The sequence below is a fragment of the Chlorocebus sabaeus genome, chromosome 3 (genome assembly GCF_047675955.1).
Source record: "Chlorocebus sabaeus isolate Y175 chromosome 3, mChlSab1.0.hap1, whole genome shotgun sequence".
In the NCBI taxonomy this organism is placed as follows: domain Eukaryota; kingdom Metazoa; phylum Chordata; class Mammalia; order Primates; family Cercopithecidae; genus Chlorocebus; species Chlorocebus sabaeus.
In genome coordinates, this window is record NC_132906.1 from 19616279 (window position 1) to 19644064 (window position 27786).

At 40.9% G+C, this 27786-nt stretch overlaps 2 protein-coding genes and 1 pseudogene across 6 annotated transcripts in view; 1 reads left to right on the forward strand and 2 right to left on the reverse strand.

Annotated features, from left to right (window-relative positions):
* The window catches only part of LOC140710878 (uncharacterized), a 152070-nt gene that overhangs the window by 37266 nt on the left and 87018 nt on the right, over positions 1-27786 (forward strand). The window lies entirely within an intron of this gene.
* On the reverse strand, positions 8457-11117 carry LOC103214331 (calmodulin-alpha-like; annotated as a pseudogene).
* On the reverse strand, positions 22485-27376 carry KBTBD7 (kelch repeat and BTB domain containing 7). Its single transcript, XM_007960223.3, has one exon. The coding sequence runs from the start codon at positions 26843-26845 to the stop codon at positions 24788-24790; it is 2058 nt and encodes a 685-aa protein (XP_007958414.2). The 5' UTR covers positions 26846-27376; the 3' UTR covers positions 22485-24787.

Consider the following 27786-nt stretch of genomic DNA (forward strand, 5'->3'; position numbering starts at 1 on the left):
TGGTAATTATTTCTTCAAATATTCTCTCTCTCCTTTTCTCTCTCTGTCTTCTTCTAAAACCCCTATAAAGAGGATGTTGATAGGCTTTAAAGTATCCATGAGATCTCTTTGATTCAGTTAATTTTTTCTTCATTCTTTTTGCTTTCTGATTCTCAGAATGGGTCACTTCAATAGTGCTATCTTTGGCTTGCTGAGTTTTTTCTTCTTACTTCTCAAATCTGCCACTGAAACTGTGTAGTGTTAGTTTAATTTCAGTTATTGTACTTTTTTTTTTTTTTTTCACTCTGACACCCAGGCTAGAGTGCTTTGGAGTGCAGTGGCACTTCTCAGCTCACTGCAACCTCTGTCTGCCAGTTCAAGCTATTCTCCTGCCTCAGCCTCCTGAGTAGCTGGGAACACCACACCCAGATAATTTTTTTTTTTTTTAGATGGAGTCTTGCTCTGTCACACAGGCTGGAGTGTAGTGACATAATCTCAGCTCACTGAAACCTCCACCTCCCAGGTTCAAACAATTCTTCTGCCTCAGCCTCCCAAGTAGCTAGGACTACAGGTGTGTGCCAGCACGACCAGCTAATTTTTGTGTTTTTAGTAGAGACAGGGTTTCACCATATTGGCCAGGCTGGTCTCAAACTCCTGACCTCATGATCTGCCTGCCTCAGCCTCCCAAAGTGCTGGGATTACAGGCATAAGCCACTGCGCCTGGCCTGTATTTTTAGTAGAGATGGAGTCTTTCAAGGCCAGGCTGATCTTGAACTCCTGACCTCAGGTTGATCTGCCCACCTCAGCCTCCAAAAGTGCTGGAATTACAGGCATGAGCCACCATGCCCAGCCTCAGTTATTGTCCTTTTCAGCTCCAGAATTTTTATTTGGTTCCATTTAAAACATTTCTGTATCTTTGTTAATATTCTCACTTTGTTCATGTATCGTTTTCCCAGTCTCCTTTAAACTTTTTTTCTATGGTTTCCTTTAACTCTTTAAGACAACTGATTTAAAGTCCTCAGGGATGGTTTATGTCAATATTCTACACATAAGTGGACCATACTTTCTTGTTTCTTGTATGTCTTATAATTTTTTGTTGAAAGTTGGACATTTTGAATAGTATAATGTAAGTAACTCTGGAAATCAGAATTTTCATCTTCCCCATGATTTGTTGTTGTTAATTGTTGAAGCCTGCAGTCATCTTCTTGTTTAGTGATTTTTCCAAACTGTTAGAAATAGAGCATGGAGTTGTAAGAGAAACAAGCACGCAGACAAAGGATTTCTCAGCAAAGCAAATTTACTTCTGCACAAAGGGGTGCCTCCATATGGCCAGTCCCCACGAGAGTACACAGAACAAAGGAGAGTGAAGGTTTGTATTCCTGATGCAAATCCTGCCCCTACGTCCTTTCCCCATTGGCTGGGGTTGGACTGCACAATTTAAGCTAGACCTGCTTGGCTAAACATTTTAACTTTTTCTTATATAAGTGGGCACGTAAGAGAGAGAGGGGAGAGGGGGAAGGGGTCGTCTGCGGTGAACTAGAGAGTCAATCTTTTTCCAAGTAAGGAAAGGAATGTGAGCTGGTATTGATAACGCCACTGGTGCTGTGGCCTACCTTGGCATGTAGTAACAGCAGAAAGAAGGAAAGAAGAAGAGACGGGGAGGGGTACTGGGAATTAAAGACTAAAGGATTAATCCGGCTGTTTGAAGAGAAACTGCCATATTTCACAACTTTCCTCTTCTGTTTTTTTTCTTTTTTTTTTTTTTGAGACATAGTCTGGCTCTGTCACCCAGGCTGGAGTACAGTGGCTGGATCTCAGCTCACTGCAAGCTCCGCCTCCCGGGTTTACGCCATTCTCCTGCCTCAGCCTCCCCAGCAGCTGGGACTACCGGTGCCCGCCACCTCGCCCAGCTAGTTTTTTGTATTTTTAGTAGAGACGGGGTTTCACCGTGTTAGCCAGGATGGTCTCGATCTCCTGACCTCGTGATCCGCCTGTCTCGGCCTCCCAAAGTGCTGGGATTACAGGCTTGAGCCACTGTGCCTGGCCTCTCTTCTTTTTTTTAATAACTTTTTCTTTTTAAACCTTTTTAGCATATTCTGACTGTGCTATTTGGCTTGATTTTTTTAGAAAAAAAAGTCCACTTGAATAGGGTCGGGAGAGTTGAGAAAAGCTTTGGTGAGAGTTGTCTCAGTAGGTTTTTGTACCACCCCTCGAGCACAGGGTATAAGGCAGCATCCAGCAAGGATTAGTATACCTGTGACAATTGCAAGAGAGGTGAGTATTGAAGTTATTAACCTTTTCTATCCACCGAACCACTTTTCTATAAGGCCTGGAAAGGGATCGTTTATCCCTGAGTTTTTAGCTAATTTATTTGATAGAAAGGTAAGGCCTTGTAAAGCCTTTGTAATCGTTTCATTGGGGGTCATGTTATTAGGAATAAAGATGCAACATTGGGTTCCAATCATGACACAAACTCCACCTTTTTCTGCTAGCATCATGTCTAACGCTAGTCTCTTCTCCCAGGCCATTTGACTGGTGGGCCCTAATTGTTCAGCTGTTCCTTTAATGGCATCTTTGGTATAGTTAACAAAACGCTGTTGGATATAGTAAATGTAGTTTATTTAATTTACATTTTTATTGATAGTTACTCATTACAACAATGCAGATTCAAACCCTGCAGCTATTTGGTTTCAGGCTTTAAATATATGTGGCACTCCCCGTGGAACCCCGATGGCATCTATATAGACCTGAGGATCAAATAACTCATAAGGAGCCTCTCCTGGCTTGTGGTGTTTTGCTTTTACTTTCTTGGGTTGATGGAATGCCCGGGTGAAAGGGACGGCCAATTGGACTAGAGCATAAGTTCCGCCCCAGTTATTTGGTAGAGCATCCAGTGGAAGTCCGCCTCCACACCACCATGTATCTGCTCGGGATGGCTAAGGGCAGACTGATGGGTAAGCTCTTGGAAGGACTAAGCTCTTTGCATCCCTTTAAGTTTCTGAGAAATGTCAAGTTTTCCCCTTATTGTGAGAGACATGAGGTAAACCTGGCATTGAGAGGCAGAGGCTGCATGGCCCTCGGGGGCTGACCCACAGGGTGTTGAACTTCAGGGAACAGCAGAGAGAGAGAGCTTGGCATGATTTATCATCCCAGGCTGTGGGATTCTGGAAAAGAGCCACTATACAGCTCATGCCCGGTTGACGGAGAGACCATCTAAGTGGCAAGGGGACAGTCTGGACCTCTGGCCTACCATGCACACAGGCATAATAGTCACTTTTGTTCAAGGTGCGGACAGAATATTTAATCCATTTTAGCCAGGCATTTGCATCTTGGTATCTTGTCTCAATTGCTAAGGTTTGTTTTAAGTCATTTACTTTTACAACTGACACCTTAGTCCTGTCATTAGGTATACGAATAACAGATGTTTGGTTTAAAGCTGAAATTATTGGGCATGGGGAAGGAGGAGTAGGAGTAATATGTATTTCAAAAATACCTATAGGATCTTTCCCATTGACATTGGCCCCTATTCTATAGAGGCGACTGAGGGCAGGCCGAGGGTCGGTGGAGGTAGGGATAGTAATCGAAATAAGGATAGGGTTGCACTGGTGGGATTGGCACTCAGGGAGAGTAGTTCCTTTGGTAAAGTGGAGGAGGGGCTTTAGATCGACGCACAACCCCCTCGTAGAGGTCCAACATTGGTACTGGATGGACCAAAGGATGTAGTCCCAATTACTACAAGGTTGCCAGGCTGTGGGAGTAAAGGAATTGCATTTTGGTTGTAGATGATTACAATGGTGAGAACTAGGAGTAACAGTGGAAACTAAAGGGCCAGGGCAGAGATACCTGTCCTTTAAATTCCCACAAGGTATAACAAGACGAGCATTAAAAACAATGGTTTGGGGTGAGTCAGACTTCGTTTTTTTGTTTTTGTTTGTTTGTTTGTTGTTTGTTTTTTGAGACGAAGTCTTGCTCTTGTTGCCCAGGCTGGAGTGCGCTGGTACGATCTTGGCTCACTGCAGCCTCCATCTCCCGGGTTCAAGTGATTCTCTTGCCTCAGCCTCCCAAGTAGCTGGGATTACAGGCACCTGCCACCACGCCCGACTAATTTTTGTATTTTTCGTAGAGACGGGGTCTCACCATGTTGGCCAGGCTTGTCTAGAACTCCTGACCTCAGGCGATCCACCCTCTTCGGCCTCCTAAAGTGCTGAGATTACAGGTGTGAGCCACTGTGCCCGGCCAGACTTAGTGATATTAATAATGAAGTAGCTATCAATGGAGTAAGGAAAAAGGGAGAGACAATATAATATGTATAGAAGTAGTAAGTGCTTTTTAGCTTTAATTTGGTAGGGCTTGACCCTGGAAAAATGGCCCATGATTCCAAAGGTGGTGGTGGTGCTCTTTTGACTCGAGTGTGGTGGGTCCACCCTCTTTCTGCTGTTCAGACTGCCATTTCAGTACTTAGGAGCACTAGATAAGGTCCTTCGTAAGCTGCCTTGAGTACTTTTTTCCACCCTTTGATGAGGATGTATCTCCAAGTTGATGTTGGTGTACTAGGAACTTTAGGGGCAGTGCCTGTGCTAGGAGGTCTTTGGTTTTAAGAGAAGAAAAAGTGAAGATAGACCAAGTATATAGTTTTTGAGGAACTGATGTGTAGTTTCAAATGTAGGGACATCAGTAGGAGAATATAAATAAGGCAGCCTGTATAGCATCTCATAAGGGGATAAACCAACATCCTTTTGAGGGGAGATTTTGATTCTTAACAAGGCAATGAGGAAGTATTTAGTCCCTGGTAACTGCGTTTCTAGGACTAGTTTGGTCCTCATCTCCTGCCCCTGTAGCCATCACAACAGGACAGTGGGACACGTCTCCCCCTGGGTGGGGTGACCAAAGACCCCCTCCCGAAGGAGAATGGTAATCCCTGACAGGCCATCAGAATTCGTTAGAAATAGAGCTCGGAGTCATAAGGAAGATGAGCACTCGAAGGATTTCTCAGCAAAGCAAATTTACTTCTACTGAGAGGGGTGCCTCCTGTATGGCCAGTCACCATGACAGCAGGAACAAAGAAGAGTGAAAGTTTTTATTCCTGCCCCTGTGCCCTTTCCCCATCAGTGGGGGTCAGACCGCACAATTTAAGCTAAACCCAATTGGCTAAACATCTAAATTCTTTTTTTTTTTTTTTTTGAGGCAGAGTCTCGCTCTGTTGCCCACACTGGAGTGCAGTGGCATGATCTCAGCTCACTGCAAGCTGCGCCTCCTGGGTTCACGCCATTCTCCTGCCTCAGCCTCCCCAGTAGCTGGGACTACAGGCACCCGCCACCACACCCGGCTAATTTTTTGCATTTTTTTTTTTAGTAGAGACGGGGTTTCACTGTGTTAGCCCGGATGGTCTCCATCTCCTGACCTCGTGATCCGCCCGCCTCGGCCTCCCAAAGTGCTGGGATTACAGGCGTGAGCCACCATGCCCGGCTGTTTCCTGATTTTTTAATAATTGTCATTCTGATTGGCGTGAGATGGGATTACAGGCGTGAGTCACCGTGCCCAGCCTAAACTGTTTCTTAGATAAGGTGGGCACATAAGGGAGAGGGGGGAGACGGGGAAGGGGTTGTCTCTGGCAAGCTAGAGAGTCAGTCTTTTCTTTCTTTTCTCTTTTTTTTTGAGATGGAGTTCTGTCTGCTCTGTCGCCCAAACTGGAGTGTAGTGGCACGATCTCTGCTGACTGCAACCTCCGACTCCTAGGTTCAAGCAATTATCTTGCCTCAGCCTCCGGAGTAACTGGGATTACAGGCGCCCACCACCACACCTGGCTAATTTGAGAGTCAGTCTTTTCCCAAATGAGGAAAGGAATATAAGCTGGTGCTAATAATGCCACTGATGCTGTGGCATGCCTGGGCAGAAAACAGCAGAAAAAAGGAAAGAAGAAGAGAGAGGGAGGGGTACTGGGAATTAAAGAGTAAAGGATTAATCAGGCTTTTTTAGAAAAAACTTTGCCATATCTCACACAAACTATTTTAGCAGACTGTATTCTTTATAATGTGTGCTCACTGAAGGCTGTATTTCATCATCGCAGCTGTTAGCCAAGTGGCCTGACAGAGATTTCCTTAAATGCCTGGAACCAAAGAAAAGAAAAAAAAGTCTCTTGCAGGTTGCCTCTAAGTGTGAGTACTCCTTCAACACTATGCAAAGTTGTCCCTCAACTCTGCCTTAGGCTTCACCTCCTGCTTGCACGGAGCCTAAAGATCAGCCAAAAGTGCAAGCCTAAAGTTATCTCTGGTGTTTTCTGAGCAAGCAACTGGTCCTAGGCATATATGTTAAATTCCACTTTCACTGGCACGTGCAGTAGTGTTTCAAAGCTCTTATTACCTCAAGAATCTTTCTTCATAGCCTACTGTTTACCAACCTTTGAATATTCCCAGATTTCGCCCCATTTGCTCTCTCTTGCCCCAGGAGAATATAGGAGACATTTACAGTGAAATGCCTTTTTCACATGCCTCCTGGAAAGGTACTACAGCCCAATGGGGGTAAAACAAAGGTCAGCCTTTATACTGATTGATCAAGGAGCTGCCAGGCAGGTCAAATTGCATACCACCATTTTTGAAGAACAAGGTTCATATTGGCCCCCTAGCATCAGCAAGGTGCACCAGGATTTCAGATTGCCACTCCCATAGCCACTGCCAAGCTGAGAATGGAAATGGTAGGTGGGTAAACAAGAGTACAAACATTTTCTTACTAAAATTTAGCAGTCTCATTCTTTATTTTTATTTTTATTTTTTGAGACAGAGTTTTCGCTGTTGTCATCCAGGCTGGAGTGCAATGGCGCGATCTTGGCTCACTGCAACCTCTGCCTCCCGGGTTCAAGCGCTTCTCCTGCCTCAGCCTCCCGAGTAACTGGGAATACGGGCGTGCACCTCCACACCCTGCTAATTTTGTATTTTTAGTAGAGATGGGGTTTCTCCATGTTGGTCAGGCTGGTCTCAAACTCCTGACCTCAGGTGATCCGCCTGCCTCGGCCTCCCAAAGTGCTAGGATTACAGGCGTGAGCCACGGGGCCCAGCCCAGTCTCATTCTTTATTAAGCACTCCCCTCAATGTGGTAAGATTTTGATGAGATTCCAGAGTTCTAAAAACGTTTATTCTGTTGTTTTTTTTCCACCAACTTGACAGTTGCTTCAGTGGTGTGACTGATTCTTGGATCTTTCTACTCTACTATTTTTAATAATGTAACTCTTGAGAGATTTAAATTTCTTTTTTTTTTTTTTTCTGGAGGCAGTCTCGCTCTGTCGCTCAGGCTGGAGTGCAATGGCGCCATCTCGGCTCACTGCAATCTTTGCCTCCCGGGTTCATGCTATTCTCATGTCTCAGCCTCCTGAGTAGCTGGGATTGTAGGTACCCACCACCACGCCCAGCTAATTTTTGTATTTTTAGCAGAGATGGGGTTTTGCCATGTTGGTCAGATTGGCCTCAAACTGCTGACCTCAGGTGATCCACCTGCCTAAGCCTCCCAAAGGCCTGGAATTACAGGCATGAGCCACCATGCCCAGCCTAAAGAACTTTTTAAAATATTGAGACAGAGTCTCACTACATTGCCCAGGCTGGTCATGATCTCCTGGCCTCAAGTGATCCTCCTGTCTCAGCCTCCCAAATTACTGGGATTGCAGGCATGAGCCACAATGCTTACCACCCACCGCACCCTTTTTTCTTTTCTTTTCTTTTCTTTTTGACAAAGTCTCACTCTGTTTCCCAGACTGGAGTGCAGTGATGTGATCTCAGCTCACTGCAACCTCTGCCTTCCGGGTTCAAGTGATTCTCCTGCCTCAGCCTCCCAAGTAGCTGGGACTACAGGTATGCACCACCATACCAGGCTAATTTTTGTATTTTCAGTAGAGATGAGGTTTCACCATGTTGGCCAGGCTGGTCTCAAACTCCTGACCTCAAGTGATCCACCTGCCTCGACCTACCAAAGTTCTGGGATTACAGGTGTGAGCCCCGGCACCCGGCCAGCACCCTGCCCTTTTTTTAAAACCATGAATGGGTGTTGGAATTTGTCACATGCTTTATCTGTTTCCATTGATATGATCATATGACTTTTTAGCTTGTTGATCTGGTGGATTACATTAATTTCTCAAATGTTGAACTAGCCTTGTATGCCTGGAATAAATCCCTATTGGTCAAGGCTATGAACTACATGTTTGTGTCCCCTCAAAATTTATATGCTGAAACTCTAACTCCTCAGTGTTAGGAGGTAGGACCTTTGGGAGGTCAATATGGTCAATATTACCATACCCCCATGAATGGTAATATTGCCCTTATAAGACAAAACATGAGAGAATTTATATCTCTTTCAGCCATGAGAGGATACAGTGAGAAGAGGGTGGTCTGTAAACCCAGAAGAGTGCCCTCGCCAGACACTGAAACTTCTAAGACTTTGATCTTGAATTTCTCAACCTCCAGAACTATGAGAAATAAATGTTTGTTCTTTATGCCACCCAGCATTTGATATTCTTGTACAGCAGCCTGCATTAAGATAGTCACAGTGCATAATGTTTTTATTACTTTATTCAGTTTGCTAATGTTTTGTGGAGGACCTTTGAATCTATGTTCATGAAAGCTATTGGTATGTAGTTTTTTGTTTTTGTGGTGTTGTTTTTATTTTTTTGTACTGGTTTTGATATTTAGATGATACTAGCCTCACAAAATGAGTTGGAGAATGTTCTTTTTCTGGAAAAGATTGTGAAAATGCTTTGTTATCTCTTTAAATGTTTGGTAGAATTCTCCAGTCAAACCATCTGGGCCTGGGATTTCTTTTTTAGGAGATTTTAAAAAAATAAATTCAGTTTCTTTAATGGTTAATATAGGGCTACCTAAATTATCTGTTTCATCTTGGTTGTGTTTGGTAGTTTCTGGTTCCTCAAAAGGCTTCATTATTTCTAAGTTTTCAGTTAAAAACTGTTTTAGAGTGTGAAACTTTGTGTAATATTTTCTTATTATCTTAGTGGCTACAGGATGTGAAGTGACATCCACTGTTTTATTACTCATATTGGTGATATCTGTTTTCTCTTAATTTTTGTGACTCTTGAAAGAAGTTTATGAATTTTATTGATTTAAAAAAGAAACAGTCGTTTCATTAAATTTTTCTCCTATGCTATTATTTCTAATTTTATTAATTATTGTTCTGATATCTATATTATTTCCTTCCTTTTTTTTTTAAGAAAGAGAGACTCTCTGTCACCCAGGCTAGAGTGCAGTGGTGTGATCATAGCTCACTGCAGTCTTGGACTCCTGGGCTCAAGCAGTTCTCCTGCCTCAGAGTAGCTGGGACTACAAGACACACCACCATGCCTAATTTTTAAAATGTTTTGTAGAGATGACGTCTTGCTATGCTACCCAAGCTGGTCTTGAAGTCTTGGCTCAAGTGATCCTCCCTGCCTTGGCTTTCCTCAGTGCTGCGATAATACGTGTCAGCCACCATGCCTGACCGCCTTCTTTTTGATTGCTTTGGGTTTATCTTCCTCTGCTTTATCTAGTGCCTTATGGTAGGAGCTTAGATTGACTTGAGTCCTTTTATCATGTTTAATGTAAACATTTAGTGCTACAGTTTTGTTCTCAAAAATCCTTTAGCTGTATCCAACATATTTTGGTATGTTGTATTTTCATATTCCTTAAGTTTCATTTTTAACTTGAAATTTTCCTCTTTGTCCCAGTAATGATTTAAAATTTATGTTGTTCAATTTCTGTGTGTTTAGAGAGTTTCCTGTTGTCTTCATTATTGATTACCTGTTTGATTCCAATATGTCAGAAAACATGCTATGTATACTTTCATTTATTTTACATTTGTTGAGGTTGTTTTATGGCGCAGGACGTGGTCTATCTTGATGAATCTTCCATGAACAATTGAAAAAAAAAGTGTACTCTGCTTATTGGGTGGAGTGATATGTCACTCCATGACTGGTTGATTATATTAGTCAGATCTTCTATATCCTTGCTAATTTCTATCTAGTAGCTTTGTCACTTGCTGAGAGATCATGTTGCATTTTCCAATAATAATTGTGGAGTTGTCTGTTTTTCCTTTTAAATCTATCAGTTTTGTTTCATGTATTTTAAGGCTCTGCTTTTTGGTTTATACACATTTGAGATCATTATGTTTTCCTTGTCAACTGAACTTTTCGTTAACATATATTACCTCTCTCTCTGTTGTCTCTAGTAGGTGTTTGTTTGTTTGTTTTTATTTATTTATTAAAAAAATTTTTTTTTTGAGATGGAGTCTTGCTCTGTTTCCCAGGCTGGAGTGCAGTGGTGCAATCTCGGCTCACTGCAACCTCTGCCTCCTGGGTTCAAGTGATTCTCCTGTCTCAGCCTCCTGAGTAGCTGGGACTATAGGTGCCCACCACCATGCCTGGCTAGTTTTTGTATTTTTAGTAGAGACGGGCTTTCACCATATTGTCCAGGCTGGTCTCGAACTCCTGACCTCATGATCTGCCCGCCTCAGCCTCCCAAAGTGCTGGGATTACAGGCGTGAGCCACCGAGCCCTGCCACATGCATATTTTTTAGACAGTAGGGAGAAACCTTTTACAGATAAGTTACAAACAAAGAAAAGGCAAATCAACCATTTTGTACAAGAAATGTGTACAAAATCAACATTTTTGTACAAGAAATGTATACAGATACTTTGTACAGAATGTGTACAAAGTCTTCACTTTGCTGTCATCATTTGTACAAACCCTTCATAGTTCACTTGACCATCACCATCAATATCTGGTTACCTGATCATTTCATCAACCTCGTCATCTGTTAAATTCTCTCCAAAGTTTATCATCACGTGGTGAAGTTCTGCTGCACTAATATTGCCATTGCCATCCTTATCAAACACACAGAATGCATCTCTGATTTCTTCCTCACTGTGTGTGTCTTTCATTTTTCTTACCATCATTGTCAGAAATTCAGGGAAGTCAACTGTGCCATTACCATCAGCATCTACTTCATGAATCATGTCCTGTAACTCTGCTTCTGTGGGATTCTGCCCAAGAGACCTCATGACAGTTCCTAATTCCTTGTTATTATAGTTCCATCACCATCTTTGTCAAATAGTGAAAAAGCTTCTTTGAATTCTGCAGTCTGCCTTTCAGTCAGTTGGTCAGCCATGCTGCAAGTGCTACTGGTTTCTGAGACTTGACCATGCAACCACTCAGCTTGCTCGCTCGCTCTCTCCACTCGGACTAATTCCTATACATTTTTGTTTGTTTGTTTGTTTTGCTCTTGACAGAGCAAAAAACTCTTTGACAGAGTTTTGCTCTTGTTGCACAGGCTGGAGTGCAGTGGTGCAATCTCAGCTCACTGCAACCTCTGCCTCCCAGGTTCAAGCAATTCTGCTTCAGCCTCCCCAAGTAGCTGGGATTACAGGCATGTGCCATCACACCAGGGTAATTTTGTATTTTTCTAGTAGAGAAGGGGTTTCACCAAGTTGGTCAGGTTGGTCTTGAACTCCTGGCCTCAGGTAATCCACCTGCCTCAGTGCAGTGGCGTGATCTTGGCTCACTGCAACCTTTTACCATGTTGGCCAGGCTGGTCTCAAACTCCTGACCTCAGGTGATCCGCTTGCCTCGGCCTCCCAAAGTGTTGGGATTATAGGTATGAGCCACCGTGCCCAGCCCAAAACAATACTGTTTTAAAACACACAAACAACTCTTATTTTAATGTTGAATGCTCCTAATTCAAAAATTCTGGGAATTTACGTGTTAAACTCTTGTAATGAAAAATGATCATGCTTCAATTAGCAGTTTCTTCCCTTAAATTATTTTTACTAATAAAGACTGTAAGACTCCATTCTTTTTTTCCTTCACTTTACTAGAGCTCATATAGCCTTAAAGGCAAGATTTACGATATGACCAGGTACTTCTCCATGTCCCATACTGGAGCAACCCTTCTCTGCTTGTCCAGTATCAGAGGCCAGTGCTTTCTCTACAGAAGGGCCTTTCTCACATGCTGAAATTACTCCGTTTATCTTTTTTTTTTTTTTAACTCTTTATTATTGGTCTTCTCCATTAGATTGTTCACTCCATCACGGGAGGGACCATGTCTCTTTCACCAGTTACTAGCATAGTGCCAGACATGGAGTCGGTGCTTATGAAAGAAAGAAATGAATGCATTTGGTTCTTGTTTGAATTCATATGACAAACACTTGCAGCTATAGCTCTCAGCATTTAGTGAGTTCTCCAGCTTTCAAGAAGAGCTGTTATTACACCATTGTTTTTCCGGTTGTTATAGCAACCCACTGCCTCCAAAACTACAAGTTAATTCTGATGCACTCATTTTCCCAGACAACGAAACAGTATTTTCAATTATGAAATAATGTTATTATAAATCACATTTCTCACACTATAGAGGGACACTGAGAGGTTTTCTCCTTATCTTTTATGAAGATGGCAGAGAATTTGCAAAGCAGCAAATCTACTTGAACCAATAAATGCTAGGAAACAAAACCAAAGCAGTAGGACACACATATTCACTCCCAACTCTTTTTTATTTCTCTCAGATTCTCTAACCTTTCCACAAGCATCTGTAAATTCAACTGGGTTTGTCTGTCCAAGTTATTAGGGAAGTTTTGAAAAGTGATTGTTGCAAAACAAAGAACTCTGAAGAACTCTGTTACAGTCTAAGTATTTCCTCTATTTTTCCTCATTGCCGGTTGCTTAAATTTCATGTCACATTAGCAAATGATAATAGTACAAAAATTGAGATTTCTACAGAAAAGGTCCAGTATAAGGTACTTTCCCAACTTTCCCACCTCCCATCCCCTCACATTGTAGGTACAAAAACTGAGAAGAGTTTTATCTGACTGGATTAGTCATTCTCAGGGTTACTTGTATATTACACTGCATTTTCTCCTCCATAGGTTTTGGTCACAAGCACTACTAAAAGTCATGTTCCTGGCCAGGCGTGGTGGCTCACACCTGTAATCCCAACACTTTGGGAGGCCGAGGCAGGTGGATCATGAGGTCAGGAGTTCAAGACCAGCCTGGCCAAGATGGTGAAACTCCATCTCTACTAAAAATACAAAAATCAGCCAGGCATGGTGGCAGATGCCTGTAATCCCAGCTGCTCAGTAGGCTGAGGCAGAGAAGTGCTTGAACCCGGGAGATGGAGGTTGCAGTGAGCTGAGATCGTGCCACTCCATTCCAGCCTGGGCAACAGGGTGAGACTCCATCTCAAAAAAAAAAAAAAAAAAAAAAGTCATGTTCCATGGCCTGTCTTGGAATATGCCAGCTCAAAGATATATCCTATAATAAATATTTCACTACACCTTCCCCTATGCAGTTCTGAATGCTTTTCTCATAAACAGGTTGTGATACCCACCAGTTAACAGTTCCGTAACCTTATAGTTATGTGCGATTGGCTTTGACATTATAAAAGCATTATCCACTTCAATACATTCAGCCATCTTCACAAATATACAATGGGGATACTGTCAAGAGAACAGTAAGGAAGGGCATTATAGAGTGCAGTGTCAATATTGCAGATTTTCAGATGGTGGTATGCATCCATAATTCCAGCTACTCGAGAGGCTGAGGTGGGAGGATGAGCCCAGAAGTTCAAGTCCAGTCTGGGCAACATAGTGAGAACCTGTCTCTAAAAATAAGATTGAAGATTTTGGTGTCATAACTCCTGCTGTATTTTGATTTATGTACTTGTAAGAACTTCATTTTAATCTTCTAAAAGTCCCCATGCTTATTTATGTATGTATTTTTGCTTATTGCGAACCTGTCTTTGGACTTTTCTATTATTTTAAATAAACACTGAATGCTATATAACACTAAGTCATATATCAAACCTTTGAGGCAGCTAAACCTAGATATCTGCCTGTTGTTAAAAATTGAAAATGAAAAAAAATATTGATGATGACCCAATGAAATAGAAGATTTGTCAGGGGAGAATCAGGTGTCCAGACACATAGGTCTGGTAACAATTTCTTGGTAGAGTCACCATGTTCCAGGTTTATTTCTCTGCTTTAGAAGTTTGGATATTCAGGTATTGCTACACCTTGATGGGATGGGATGTGGGTACTGAATCAGGTTAACCAAATCAATAAGAATCAAATATACAACAAATATGATACTGATATATTAATTTACAATTATAAAATATAACTTTCATATCAATTAGCTAGATACTAGTGATCCCTGATTAGCACATATTCTTGTGGCCTAATTTTCATGAGAGATGAATCACTGTCAGAAGCTTGCTTGGTGGACATGGACATAGAATTCACAGAGCAATCTGGATGATCTTAATGACCACTGTCAAGGTGGTATGAGAGGCAGGTTCATTTGTCTTCACTGTAGGGGGAGACCCAAATGGACAGTTTTTCTGGACAGAGCCAGATCTAAATGTCCATAATTGCGTGGCCAAGTCTTTCCTAGGCTTCTGTTCTGGAGCTCCTCCTACCCTCCTCTGGTTGATACAAATTTTCTTGTACCTTTTTTTTTCTTTGCATTATTTCTGTGGTTACATCATATTCTCTAGCAGCTGTTTTGAGGTTTTTATAAACACACAAAATGATACTGTAAATATATCTTAAGTATATTAATACTAGGATACCCTGATTAAGATAAAGACAGCACAGGAACTGGGCAAGCAACTAAGTTCTGAATAGATTATTATAGCTAATGAGGTGGGCTTCAGTAGAAGGGCAGATAAGTAGGTTACTCCATATACCACTACAAAAATGATTCAGGCACAGAAAATGCTCTGTAACCTAACTTTTGTGAGGTACCCCTTCCTAAAACATTCATATATGTGATTCATTTAAAATAGAATTGCAGAATCATAGGTGTTGCAACAGGTATAGGCATGAATGATTCTGTAATAAGCTAAACAAGACAGAGCTCCACCAAGATGCTTGGAACATGCTAGAACTGAGTTAAAACTGAATATGGTATATTTCTTATCCCTCATATAACTAAAAAAAATTCATAAATATATATATATATTTTAGAGACATGGTCTCACTCTGTCACTCAGACGGGAGTGCAATGGCGTGATCATAGCTCATTGCAGCCTCAAACTCATAGGCTCAAGTGATCCTCTCTCCTCAACCTCCCAAGTAGCTAGGACAACAGGCATGCACAACCATACCTTTTTTTTTTTTTATTTTAATTTTTATTCTGTAGAGGCAGGGTCTCACTGTGTTGCTGAGGCTTATCGGGAATGCCTGGCCTCAAGCAATCCTGCCTAGGCCTCCCAAAGTGCTGGGATTACAGGCATAAGCCACCATGCTCAGCCTAAAAATGGCATATTCTGGTGTCTGATATCTAATCTGAAGAAATTTCAAGGTGCTGCTCATAAAATGTGTCCCCAGCATGCTATTCCAAAGACTTCAACTTAATTTTGTCATATTTACTTTCAAGGCAAAATGGAACCCTTCTATGTTGATAAAATGTTTTATCTATGGTAAGATTTGAGGACTTGGCATATTTAGAGGAATTCTTGTTTTAGATATATTATTAGTATGTTCACCAAAAAGATGTGAAATTCATTAAAGCCTCACCTCCACAGATCTCATTTTAAACACTAGGGTATGCCTCCCCTTTCTCCAAATCTTCTGGGTTTCCTGACAAGTTGTCCAGTTGGCTGATTCTAGTTTTCTGTCATTTCTCCCTTCTTTTTTTTTTTTTTTTGGAGATGGAGTCTCACTCTGTCACCCAGGCTGGAGTGCAGTGGCATGATCTCGGCTCACTGCAATCTCCTCCTCCCAGGTTCAAGCAATTCTCCTGTCTCAGTCTCCCGAGTATCAAGGACTATAGATGCACGCTGCCATGCCCGGCTAATTTTTTGTATTTTAGTAGAGACGGGGTTTCATCGTGTTGCCCAGGCTGGTCTCGAACTCCTGACCTCAGGCAGTCCACCTGCCTTGGCCTCCCAACAGTTCTCCCTTCTTTAACATTAACAAACAGAGCTGACATGGGAAAAAGAAAGGACTTGAGTTCTTAGAAAATTGTGAACTGGCTACACAGGTATTAAGAGTCCTTGGTATTTCAGAGATCTCAAGCGTTATCATCAGCATGGTAACTTTAAGGCTGATTCCAGCTATAATTAAATATCTCATGATCGTAAACGCACAAAGGCGTTTGAAAAATTTAGATTGCATTTTGAAATAAATATGACATATCTTCAAATTTTTACTGTAATACTGTGCAAATTGTTTAGATTTAGAAATGATTTTATTGCTCCTTAAGCATTCATTCAATTCTTGTTCAGTGAATACACAGAACATAGGTAGTTTTTAGGAAAGTACGTCTTATTATTACCTTGATATATTTATATCTTATAACTGTGAATTTATAAGATATATTTATTTCTTCACACATATATTTATAACTGAATTTAAATATAAAAATAATTTAATATTTATTAAATTAGCTAAATGCTCTCATTGAGATTACTGGATCTGAACTGACATGGTCAAAATAAAATACAAAAATATATAAATACTAAATAGAATACTAAAATATAAGCATAATGTAATACTAAAAATAATACTGTGTTTTAATACTTTGAAACTTATCATCACTGAAGGGTTTGGTTGGGTTTTAGTTTCAATGAAAGCCAATTTTTAACACACTTTCTCCATGGTTCTAAGATGACTTTTAGTTGGGCCCTCTCTCGATTCAGAGTTCTGAGTAAGGAGTCAGAAATTTCAGACCACGTGCCCTAAGGTGCATTAGGGCTAGACTGGAGGGCCAAAGAAATCTTAAGCAGAACAATAGGCCAGGTGTGGTGGCTCACGCCTGTAATCCCAGCACTTTGGGAGTCCAAGGCAGGCTGATCCCTTGAGCTTAGGAGTTCAAGACCAGCCTGAGCAACATGGTAAAATCCTGTCTACAAAAAATACAAAAAAAAAAAAAAAAAAAGAAGAAGAACAATAGTGATTTTACTTTTCGAGTCCTGTGTTTGAGGTAGTGCTACTCAGCAGGCAAGAGTGTATACTAGAAAGTGCCTTGGGAAACACAGTTCTAATTCCAGTTTTATGAATAACTAGCAGTACAAGCCTTGGTAAATTATTTAAAGTTCCTTGGGTTTATATAAGAAAACTGGGCTCTGCCAGGGAGGTTGAGGCGTCAGTGAGCTGTGATCGCACCACTAGACACCAGCCTGGGCAACAGAGTGAGACCCTGTCTCAATTAAAAAAAAAAAAAAGAAAGAAAGAAAACTGGGCTCTAATACCCTATGATTCTAACTGACAAAAAAATTAAGAATCAACTTACGATGAAGAACAATATACAGAAATTCAAGCCACTAAAGGATTATGTAAAAACATAAATTTATATTATATATATCTTATATTGTTAAGATCTAGAATATGAGCAGTTCTGTTTTACAGTAACACTTCCAATTTTAAATGTTTTTTCAGCTCTGTTCAAGGCTCTTTGATTAGTGTTATGAGGGCTATAAAGATGAAATAGACCTTATCCCCTGGTCTCAGGAAGCTTACCAGTTAGTAGGTTCACCCTGTCTTCAAGTACCCTTGCCCATGGGGCTCCCCTTTCAGCAGAAAATCTTGCATTCTAATTCAAAGAAAGAAAACATTAGAGGTATAAGCTACCTGAAGTCCAAAGCCATACTCAGAAACTCATCTCCATCTATATCAACCTTTCCTTTCTGCCATAGCTGTAGCTTAAATCAGAGGTGGGCCAAAGGCCTGTGATATGGGACACCAGATACATCTACTGATGTCTCCAAATCAAGACTCCTGTTTTCCTAAATCCATTAAACAGCAGCACCATCCGTTTAGTCAACTGTGACGGAGATTGCTGATTGTGTCCTCATCCATTCTCCTCCCTTTTAGTAATAGAGCTTTTGGGATATGGGATAAGTGAGAAGGCTAAGCCAGTAAGTTCCCAGAGGAGAAGAGGATTGGAAAGAGTTTAGGGATTAAGGAAGAGAACCCTGGGCCCCTTGGAGGCTTAATTTCTGCCGCTCCTAGGAATACTAGACCTAATAGCAAAAATATGAGGCGTGTTTGTGTCTTTCTGTGTTAAAGGTATGCAGGGGCCCATTTGTTTATTAAAAAATCATTATTCAGCATGATATGAAATCTAACTTTTGGCTTTGAATTTATTGTGGAAGGATAATTGCAGGGATATCTGAAATGACCATGATAACAATAATGCCTGCATGACATTGTGAACCACCTGCATTTGAATACAGAAAACTGAACATGTTTATATTAAAATATATTAATTTATTAACACCTATTTATTAATAGAGCTCCGTGAGTTTTAGCTAAGCACATCCATTTAGTGACAATATTTCCCAGTTCATCTTGCAACTGGGCATGGTGGTATGATTAAGTTCTCCCCAATTAAAAAAATAGCAAAAGTGATGTAAAAGTTCTTTAAAATGAAAAGATTTTTTGCCTTGCATTTCCTCTTTCCCCTTTTTCACAGGCTGAAAACACAGATACAATTCTGGTGAATGTGCTTTGCTCATGAGGACAGACAGCTCACTGGGGGTTGGGAGGATAAACGATAAAAGAACCTGGGCCCGTAAACAACCCCATGGGGCAGAACTAGTCCACAATACTTGGCTGTTCACTTCTGGACTGAATGTATACAAAAAGGTTTCTACCTTACATTCCAGGGTGTCTTAGATACGGAAGTTTGGCCTATACTCTTAACACAACATCCAAGCAAGAAAGGGGAAATCACTTATAGGCCTTCCTTTCTCATACTCCCTACAGCTCCCTCATCTCCAAACATACAATTATAGGTCCAGATAAATTTAACTGACTCATCTGTTCCTTCCTCATCAATTCCATAACTACTCCCCATTGAGAACCACATTATGTAACTGTCTGGACTACAACAACACATCCCTTTAAATGTTCTTCTTGCTGCCACAATCTTGCACTGTCAGTACATCCAGAAGGGTCTCAATAAAACAAATCCAATTTTGTCAAATCCCTGTTTTTAAATTCTCAATGAATTCACATTGTATGCAAAAAAATAAAAAAGTCCAAACTCCTTGACGGCATATAAGACCTTCAAGAGCTGATGCCTACTGACTTTTCCAGCTTGTTCTTATGCCAAGCTTCCCCTTCCATCCTAGGATCAGGTTACATCAAAGTACATGCTGTACTTTGAACATTCCCACCTTTGCAACTCTGCTGTCTCTGTAGAATCTGCCACAATAGGGACTATAACCTTTATTGAGGTTATTTGCTTACCTATTGGTCTTCCTCAACATTTCCCAACTTTATCTTTTACAAGTGATCAGAGTCCTAGAACTCACATGGAATTTTCTGGCAGAGAATACATAAAATATTGCCACTTTCCATGGGTTTCTAAAAAAATTATTACTATTTAAATTACTAATATAAAGAGAGAAGCATACCAGTGGGTTCTCTAAGTTGGTACACTGAAGGTCTCGGGACTCCTGGCAGTGATTTTAACTGTCAGGTGATAAAAATCTAGCCTGACGGATGATGTAGTAGAGATTGCTGTTTGTATCCCGATGTTCTTTCTTAGCATTCTTCAAGAAGGAACCACTGAATTTTAACTGGATACATGTTGACAGAATAAAGACTACCTTTTCCTTACAGCTAGGTGTGGCCATGTAGTTAAGAGCTGGCCAATGTCATGTGACCAGAAGTGATATGTACAATTTCCCTTATAGGACAGGGTCATGCCCTTCCAACACTCCCATCCTGATGGCTGGAATATGGACATGAGGGTGAACCATCTTGGACCATGTGAAACAGGGTAACACCCCAAGGGCAGTACAACAGGAAGACAACAAGCCTGGGTCTCAGATAACTTTGTAGATCAGGACCCACATAAAAGATTGGACTTTTATATGAGAAATCCATTTAAAGATATATAGGGTCTCTCTTGCATACAACCAACTTATGTGCTAACTAATGTATAAAGTGAGAGAAAACCTCATCCTATGACATATTCTCTGTACTAATAAAGCCTTGAAGACACTGACACTCTGGATCAGGCTGTGCCTTGAGGTGAGAACCATTGCTATTTGCTAGGTTCCCCAAAATTAACAAATAATTTGTCCCTAAAAGAATATTCTTGATTAAGATACGGTGGGTCTGGCTGGGTGCGGTGGCTCACACCTGTAATCCCAGCACTTTGGGAGGCCGAGGTGGATGGATCACGAGGTCAGGAGTTTGAGACTAGCCTGGCCAATATGGTGAAACCCTGTCTCTGCTAAAAAAATTAGCCAGGCATGGTGGCATGCATCTGTAGTCCCAGCTACTCAGGAGGCTGAGGCAGAATTGCTTGAGCCTGGGAGGCAGAGGTTGCAGTGAGCTGAGATCATGCCACTGTACTCCAGCCTGGGTGACAGAGTGAGACTCCATCTCAAAAAAAAAAAAAAGATATGGTGGGTCCAAGTAACCAAAATTGCTTTGGCAGTAACAGTGTAAAAGATCTCCATTGAGAGACTCCCCGCAGAGTAGGAGAAAATGTCTCAGATATGGAGGGAATAATATGCAACAATATCTGTTCCCTGCCTGCCCTGTGCCTTGGACCATGTTGAGTCCACAAGGGTAAAGTGACAAAGAGAAGCTGTTGGCAAGGGTCTAGGTGACAAAATAGCCCAGAGTTAAGAAAAGGGTATAAAACCTATTGCCTGTAAGGTACTCCTCTAAAATTTGGCAGCTTCTCTGAACAGTACCTTTTTGTTGTTTTTCATTTAAAAACTGTCTTGTATATACTTAATCCACTCTATAGTTCTCAAATAGATTATCAATTCTCTTGGGATTGCTAGTCACCTTTTCTATAATTTTGCCTCCTAATACTTTCTGCTTTCTTATATTTGCTATAACAAATATTCTTCTAAAATTAGTTGTAAAGATGAAACTGTTGAAGTTTCAAATAGATATGGGAAGTAGAGATGTAATGAAAGGATAATTACATTCTGGTTATCAGATTTTTGGATTTCAAAGACCAGTCAACTTTCTTTTAGTGTTTAGGGGACTGATATAAGGCTGAAGAATTTTTACATTTCCAATTTTTGAACAATGAAACAAATCTAATAGAATAATTTTTATTTTACAACTCCTTCATTGTTTTATAGTTTTTCACTTCAGCACAAATTGGTAAAAATAACATCGGGCAAAGCACTGGTTCCTGGTTTAATGAGCAGGGTTTAACAAATTGATTATATTTTTTGACTACATTTACTATAGATCCCTTTCAGGTAGATGCACTTTTCCAATCACTTGTTTTCCTATTTATGAAGAGACAATGAACTTTTGCTACTAAGATATATTTTTAATAAGCAGCCATGGTGCCAATAGTTTGAAACATCTGAACCATGTATTTTGCTTTAAATCCTAATATATACACAGCCTTCTTGGACAATAATTGTATCACTTACATTTGTGTAACACTTGAGTTTCAAAGCTTTCATATACACTACTGCACTTTATTCTTTGAATAGTTTATATTTTGTTATTCATTCTTCCATTACTCATCATGAGGAAATTAGAATTTCAGAAATGTCAACTTTGCCTTCATTCTGAGGTACTATTTTTCACATTTCTTTCAGATGGTGAATGTATATTATTTCTTTTTTTATTATTTTTTTTCTTTTTATTTTTTTTTTTTGAGATGGAGCCTTGCTCTGTTGCCAGGCTGGAGTGCAGTGGCGTGATCTCGGCTCACTGCAACCTCTGCCTCCCGGGTTCAAGTGATTCTCCTGCCTTAGCCTCCTGAGTAGCTGGGACTACGTGCCCATGCCACCATGCTCAGGTAATTTTTGTATTTTAGTAGAGACGGTTTTTCACCGTGTTGGCCAGGATGGTCTTGATCTCTTGACCTCATGATGTGCCCACCTTGGTCTCCCAAAGTGCTGGGATTACAGGCGTGAGCCACCACACCTGGCCATATATTATTTCTTTAGCCTTATTTTGGGAATTACTCCTTCACCCTACAAAACATTTGAGCTACGTGTCTTGTGAAAAATGCAAGTTTCTTTTTATAGATATGTTCTTGAGACCTTGTCACAAGAGTTTTTACCCTGGGTGTGTGGATGAACTTCAGAAATGTCATTATACCCTTAAAATTATGAAATTATGAACACAGGCATTTTCCTGAAGAATGGGTCAAAAGTTTTCATCATATTCTCTATTAAGATCCAGGCACCAAAAGAGAACAACACTGCCCAACTAAAGGAGGTATAAGGGGCTATTATAATTTAATCCTAAAACTACATTTAAACAAGTTGTTTGCTAAATTAGCCTTCTATTTTACCTTTTTGAAAACACCAGTATTACTTACTGTTTGAATTTAAAAGCATATGAAATAAAACTAAATCTTACCAATGGCAGTCCTACAAATGACGTTATAGAAAGCATTTGTTAAACGATGTGCTGATTAATTGGAAAACTTAGAAAAGGATTATTGTCATGAAGATATTTCAGCACTGCTAGTTCACTGCACAGGGAGAATTTTGTACATTTAGCAGAACCACTGAATTAGAAAGTCAGGAAACCTGGGTTCTAGTACCAGTTTTATTTATAACTAACCATGTACAAATCACTTATCTATAAAATAATGGTTAACATCTACTTCTTAATTCACAAATAGATCACAAAACCAAGATCCTTCCCAAGAAAACCTCACTGAAAACCAAGACATTCCCACTATTTAGGCTAGGTTTTAACTCAAAGGTTAAGAACTCAAAGGCTGAGAAAGACAAACTGGAGCATTTGTCTTTTATTTACCAGTTGCATACCTTAATTCTGCAGATGGATAATCTGGTTGACATAAGCATTGCCATCTCTCAATTTTTACAAAACAAAAAAAAATTTGGCTCAAAAATAACACAACTGAGAAATAGCTTTGTATTAAGTGCAGTACTTATAACATCCCTGATGTCAAATGAACAAAATTTAGCTTTAGATCACTAAAGCACATTTACCCTTTTGAAGAAACATGTATGCTAGGGCAGGCATCTTACTTCACTAGAAATAACGTTAAACTTGTAGACTGTTCAAACGGCCAATCAAAATGACTAAGAAACATGATTGTGCGTTTTGTTTCTTTATCCTTTCTGTTTCCTTTTCGTGCAAAAATTCAGTTCCCCATCCTAGACCAGACTCCTGTCCTCTGCCAGGGTGTAAGAAAAGTTAGCATTCTGTCACTACAGAACATAGAAGAGGAATTAGCATGTTGTTGAATAAAGAATCAGGAAGATAATTCTAATTGGGTATAGAAAAATTTATACACCATAAACATCTGTATATGTACACCACTTATCATATATACGTATTGTGACAATCACATGTATTAATAAACCTTCAAAAGGTAAGCACCTATATTTTCTTGTAATTAACAATTTCAGTTTTGTGCAATTTAGTCTATATTTATGGACTTTCCCTTACATATGGTGACAGAGAGACTAAAACATGGTTCACAGAGAAACAGAACATATACAAATCTCATAATAAAATAACCGTGTATACCACTGTTTAGGGAAATATTTTAGAGGAAACATACTTTCACTCCTGGCCCCAAACCCCATTATTCACTTAGGTTCTTCAATGTCAACTTTTAATACAAAAATACCTTCAAGCTGATAAGAACATTCACAGTGACTTACAAAATGGACAATATTCCAATGCTACACAAAACGGTTTTATAATACACAGCTTAAAGTTTTAAAGTTCTTGGCTGGCACTTGATTTTTTTTAATAGCTGATAGACACGATAACTACTGATCTGAATAAAATACCATGTTTAGCTTATATATATGTTCTAAACCATATTACCTCACAAAACAGTAAAGAATAAATCACTTTCTGTTGAAGAATCCTCTAGGAAAAACACCAAACCTATACAGCCAAAATATTTTAGGGAGGCAAATAAACATTTTAAGACAAGTCATGACCAGTGGATAAAAATTTGCATTACCCAATTATATGTCTAGGAATTGTTCTTCTGAGTCAATAAAGCATGTATTGGGCATAGATTAAAAATACAAACGTAAAAAGCAAGTTACCTTTTTTTTTTTTTTTGGTTTAGAAGGGTGTTTAATTCATGACATTACTAGAATGGGTGTTTTTTGGGAAAGAAAATTGGTCACATATACCAAATACACATTTTATATTCCAAAATAAAAACTGAGATTTATTTTAAAACAATGGAATCCTGATTTTTATTTACTTATTTTTTACTTTCTGTGAGCTTGTGAGGCCATTCTGCACATTTATCAAAATGAAATCATTATTCAGTAACCTTTATATATATATATACAATTTTTTTTCCTTTGTAGAAAACCAAAATAATTTTACAAACTATATTTAACTTAGAATATAAAGAACTGACTAGTGTAAAATTTTGAAAATCTACCACTTTATTTTGAAGGAAAGTATACATCCTTCAAAACTCCACCAATTCCTAGTCCAGTTTTCTATTACACAGATTAAAAAGTTAAATTCCTTGTGGCACTAACCAAAACTTAAAAATTAACAGAAGACTGAATTAAAAAAAAAGCATACTAACTAATCAAAACAATCCACTGTGCAATGAATATTTGAACAATGAAAAAAACCTACCAAACATCCCAGTCAAATTACATAGTTCTTGCTTCCATATTTTAATTTTGGACTTTCAGGAAGGTATATTATTAAACAGGTCGATTTCGTGGACTGTTTAAACCTTGTAGTATTTCAAAATATTACCCTTTCTAAACCAAATCTGTGGTCCTGGTCAACTTTTTTTTTCCAAGAAAAAGAAAGGATATGTGTTTAAAATACATTCCGTAGCAGTAGAAACATCTTAGTGTCTCAAAATACTATTTACAAAGAACCCTGCTGATCCTGTGCATTTCGCTGAGGTGCTACTTGCACCCAGACTTCATCATCTGAAAAAGAACTTGAACTTCCTGACTCAGAGTCCAGCTCACTGAATCCATCTAAGTCCCATTCAGTACTAGACTCACTCCGTGCATCATCTTCCTCAGTAATAAAACTCTGACCAGGTTCAAGACAGGAAGGATAAACACGAGCACAAAGGCAGATAAAGCCAGAGTCAAACTGCAAAAGGCCTAACATGGTACCTATATTAATCCACTGATCTTCCCTAGTATCATATTCATACACTGTCACTCGGTTCTTTTTCCATTGTGGGGTTGTAGAAGTGATGAGAAGCAACTTTCGGTCATGATTGACAATCTGGTAGTTGTGGGTCTCTGAATCCAAAGGAATATTACTAATCCGCCTCCATTCTCCCCTAGCTGGGTTGTAGACCTTCATGACTGGGATGTCACAGATACAATAGATTTCATCATTGAAGACACATGCTTCCTGAAAGTCACTGCGTTTAAGAGAAGCACAGTTCAGCCACATATTGTGGCTAGGATCATAGCAGAGCATTCGCTTACTGTTGACAGCATAAAGATAGTTCTGAACCACTATGAGTTCAAAGGAATAGAAGGAATGAGGGACAGGAGCCACCAATGCCCACTGGTTTCTCTGAACACTGTAGCATTCCACTTCCTTCAACTTAACTCCAGTAATAGGGTCTCGCCCCCCCAAAATGTAGATGTAGCCATTGAGATATGCCACATCCATGCCCTCACGACACAGCAAGCGATCTGCAAGTTGCTGCCAACTATTCTGAGCTGGTTTATACACCCAGAGGTCTTTCCTGGGCTGGGCAGCTAGATAGATGTCGTGGTCTGGGGAGACACAGACAGCTGAGGAGGTAACAGTCTTAGTGTGAGCAAAGCTGGTTAAAGGTGATGGCATTGTGTAAATGTCCCCTGAGTAAGGGTCATAGCAGAGAAAGGGATCTCTGGGGTGTCCAAAGAAGATCACCATCTCCTTGGCACACATACCCAGTCTCTGGGGTGGATTTTCTGCTGCAGATACAAGAGAGTTGCTGCTGCTACTGCTGCTGCTGCTGCTGTTTGGTACTGGCACCAGAGACTTGTACAACAGGTCACCATAGCGCATCTGCAGGGCCCCTTCAATAACGTCCAGGCAGTACTTCTTCACGATGGGCTTGGTCAGCAGCCCTTCTAAGTAGTCCTGATCTTCTTCAGTGAAGTGCATCCAGCGCACGCACTTGAAGACTTCTGCAGCACTGGGACCCCGCTCCTTGGGAGCAGCCTCCAGCCACTGCACAGCTACATGGCATACAGTCCGCTCACTCTCTATGTCCAGACTATCCAAGCGCAGGACAGCCAGCAGCTGGGCCAGGGTCAGATCTGCTAGAGTCTCCTCCCGAATTGAACCCATTCGGCTGAGCTGCTTGAAGTTCTGAGCTATATAGGACTGGGCCTGAGATCGAAGCTTGTGATGGTCGAAGGCGTCTGCAAACTTGAGGATGGCGGTGCAGTTGGTCAGGTCAAGACGTCGGGCTAAGAAGGAGGCACAGGCTTCCCGCACATACTCCAGTTGCAGCATGTCAGAGGCCGCGTACAGGCGCTGCACATTGGCCTCGCTGAGAGACACACGACCCGTGTAGCAGTAGTCGACCAACACCTCGAAGGACTCGGCGTCCACATCGTGCATGGTCACGCTGGCCTGCTGGCTCTCGTACATGCCACCTGTGAACATGCTCTTGAAGTAGGGGCACGCAGCTGCTAGCACGTTGCGATTGCAGGAAAAGAGGCGACCTGTGCCAGGCCCACTGCCAGGCGTTACCACCTCGATGGTCACATCACACAGCAGCCGCGCGTCGTAGAAAGACTTGAGCTGTGCCAGCAGGGCTGCAGAATGGGCCGTGTCCTTTAATTCCTCTGGACCCGTGAAAAAGGCCGAAACCGAGGGCTTGGAAATCCTCTTGGGCCGCCTCCCACCACGGGGACTGGCGAGGCGGCGAGAGCGCGGGGCGTCTTCCCGGGACTGCATGGTGGAGATGGCGACGGGCGCTGATAGCGAGAAAGGCTGCAGGACCCGGCTCTGGCTCCTCCTCAACCTTCTCTCGCAGACGCTAAGACAAGCCGCGTCCTGGAACAGACTGCGGCACGGGCCGCACTTCTGAATTCAGCCCTATCCCGCGGTGAGGCCTCCCTTTATTGCGTAGACAGTGGCTGACTCACCCTCGCTCACTCCCGCGCCCTTTCTCCGCCTCCGCTCGCCCTGACAGGACCCGCTGGCTTGGAGCCGCAGAAGGCCCCACTGCCGCGCTGGCGATCCCGCTAGGCGCCCAGGAGAACTACTGCTTCCAGGTTGCCTTTCGCGCCCCGAGGCCTGCTGGGGCTCTCGGACGGCCGGGCGGGGACAGAGGGAAAGAAACCGCTTTGCATGTTGGGAGTAGTAGTTTGTGTAATATCGCGAGCTTTCCTTTCGCTGACTGCCCTAACAGTAGAAATTAATTCTGGATATGATGGTGAAGTGACGATGTCTCAGTATTGTTGTCCAGGCTGGTCTTGAACTCCTGAGGGCTCAAATTATCCTCCTGCCTCCGCCTCTCAAAGTGCTGGGATTACAGGCGTGAGCCACCGGGCCCTGCCAGTATTTCATAGGGTTTTGTGTGATTGAATGATACGTTACATAGGATACTTAGATACATGTATTTTTTTGGTTAGAATAATAATAAATCGTTACCCCGTGCCTAGAATGTAGCCAATAATTGTTAGATTCTCTTTTATAATTTATGATAAATGAGGCACCCACTAATTTGAAACCAAAAAATTGTTAAAATTTTTAAAATTATTTTAAATTGCAAAATTTTACAAAGAACTTAGTTTTTAATTTTTATTCTTTTGAAAGATTTTGAAGGCATTAACAATATTTTCAATATTAAATGATACGTATTGGCCTCGTTTAATAAGGATGTCTTAGACGAC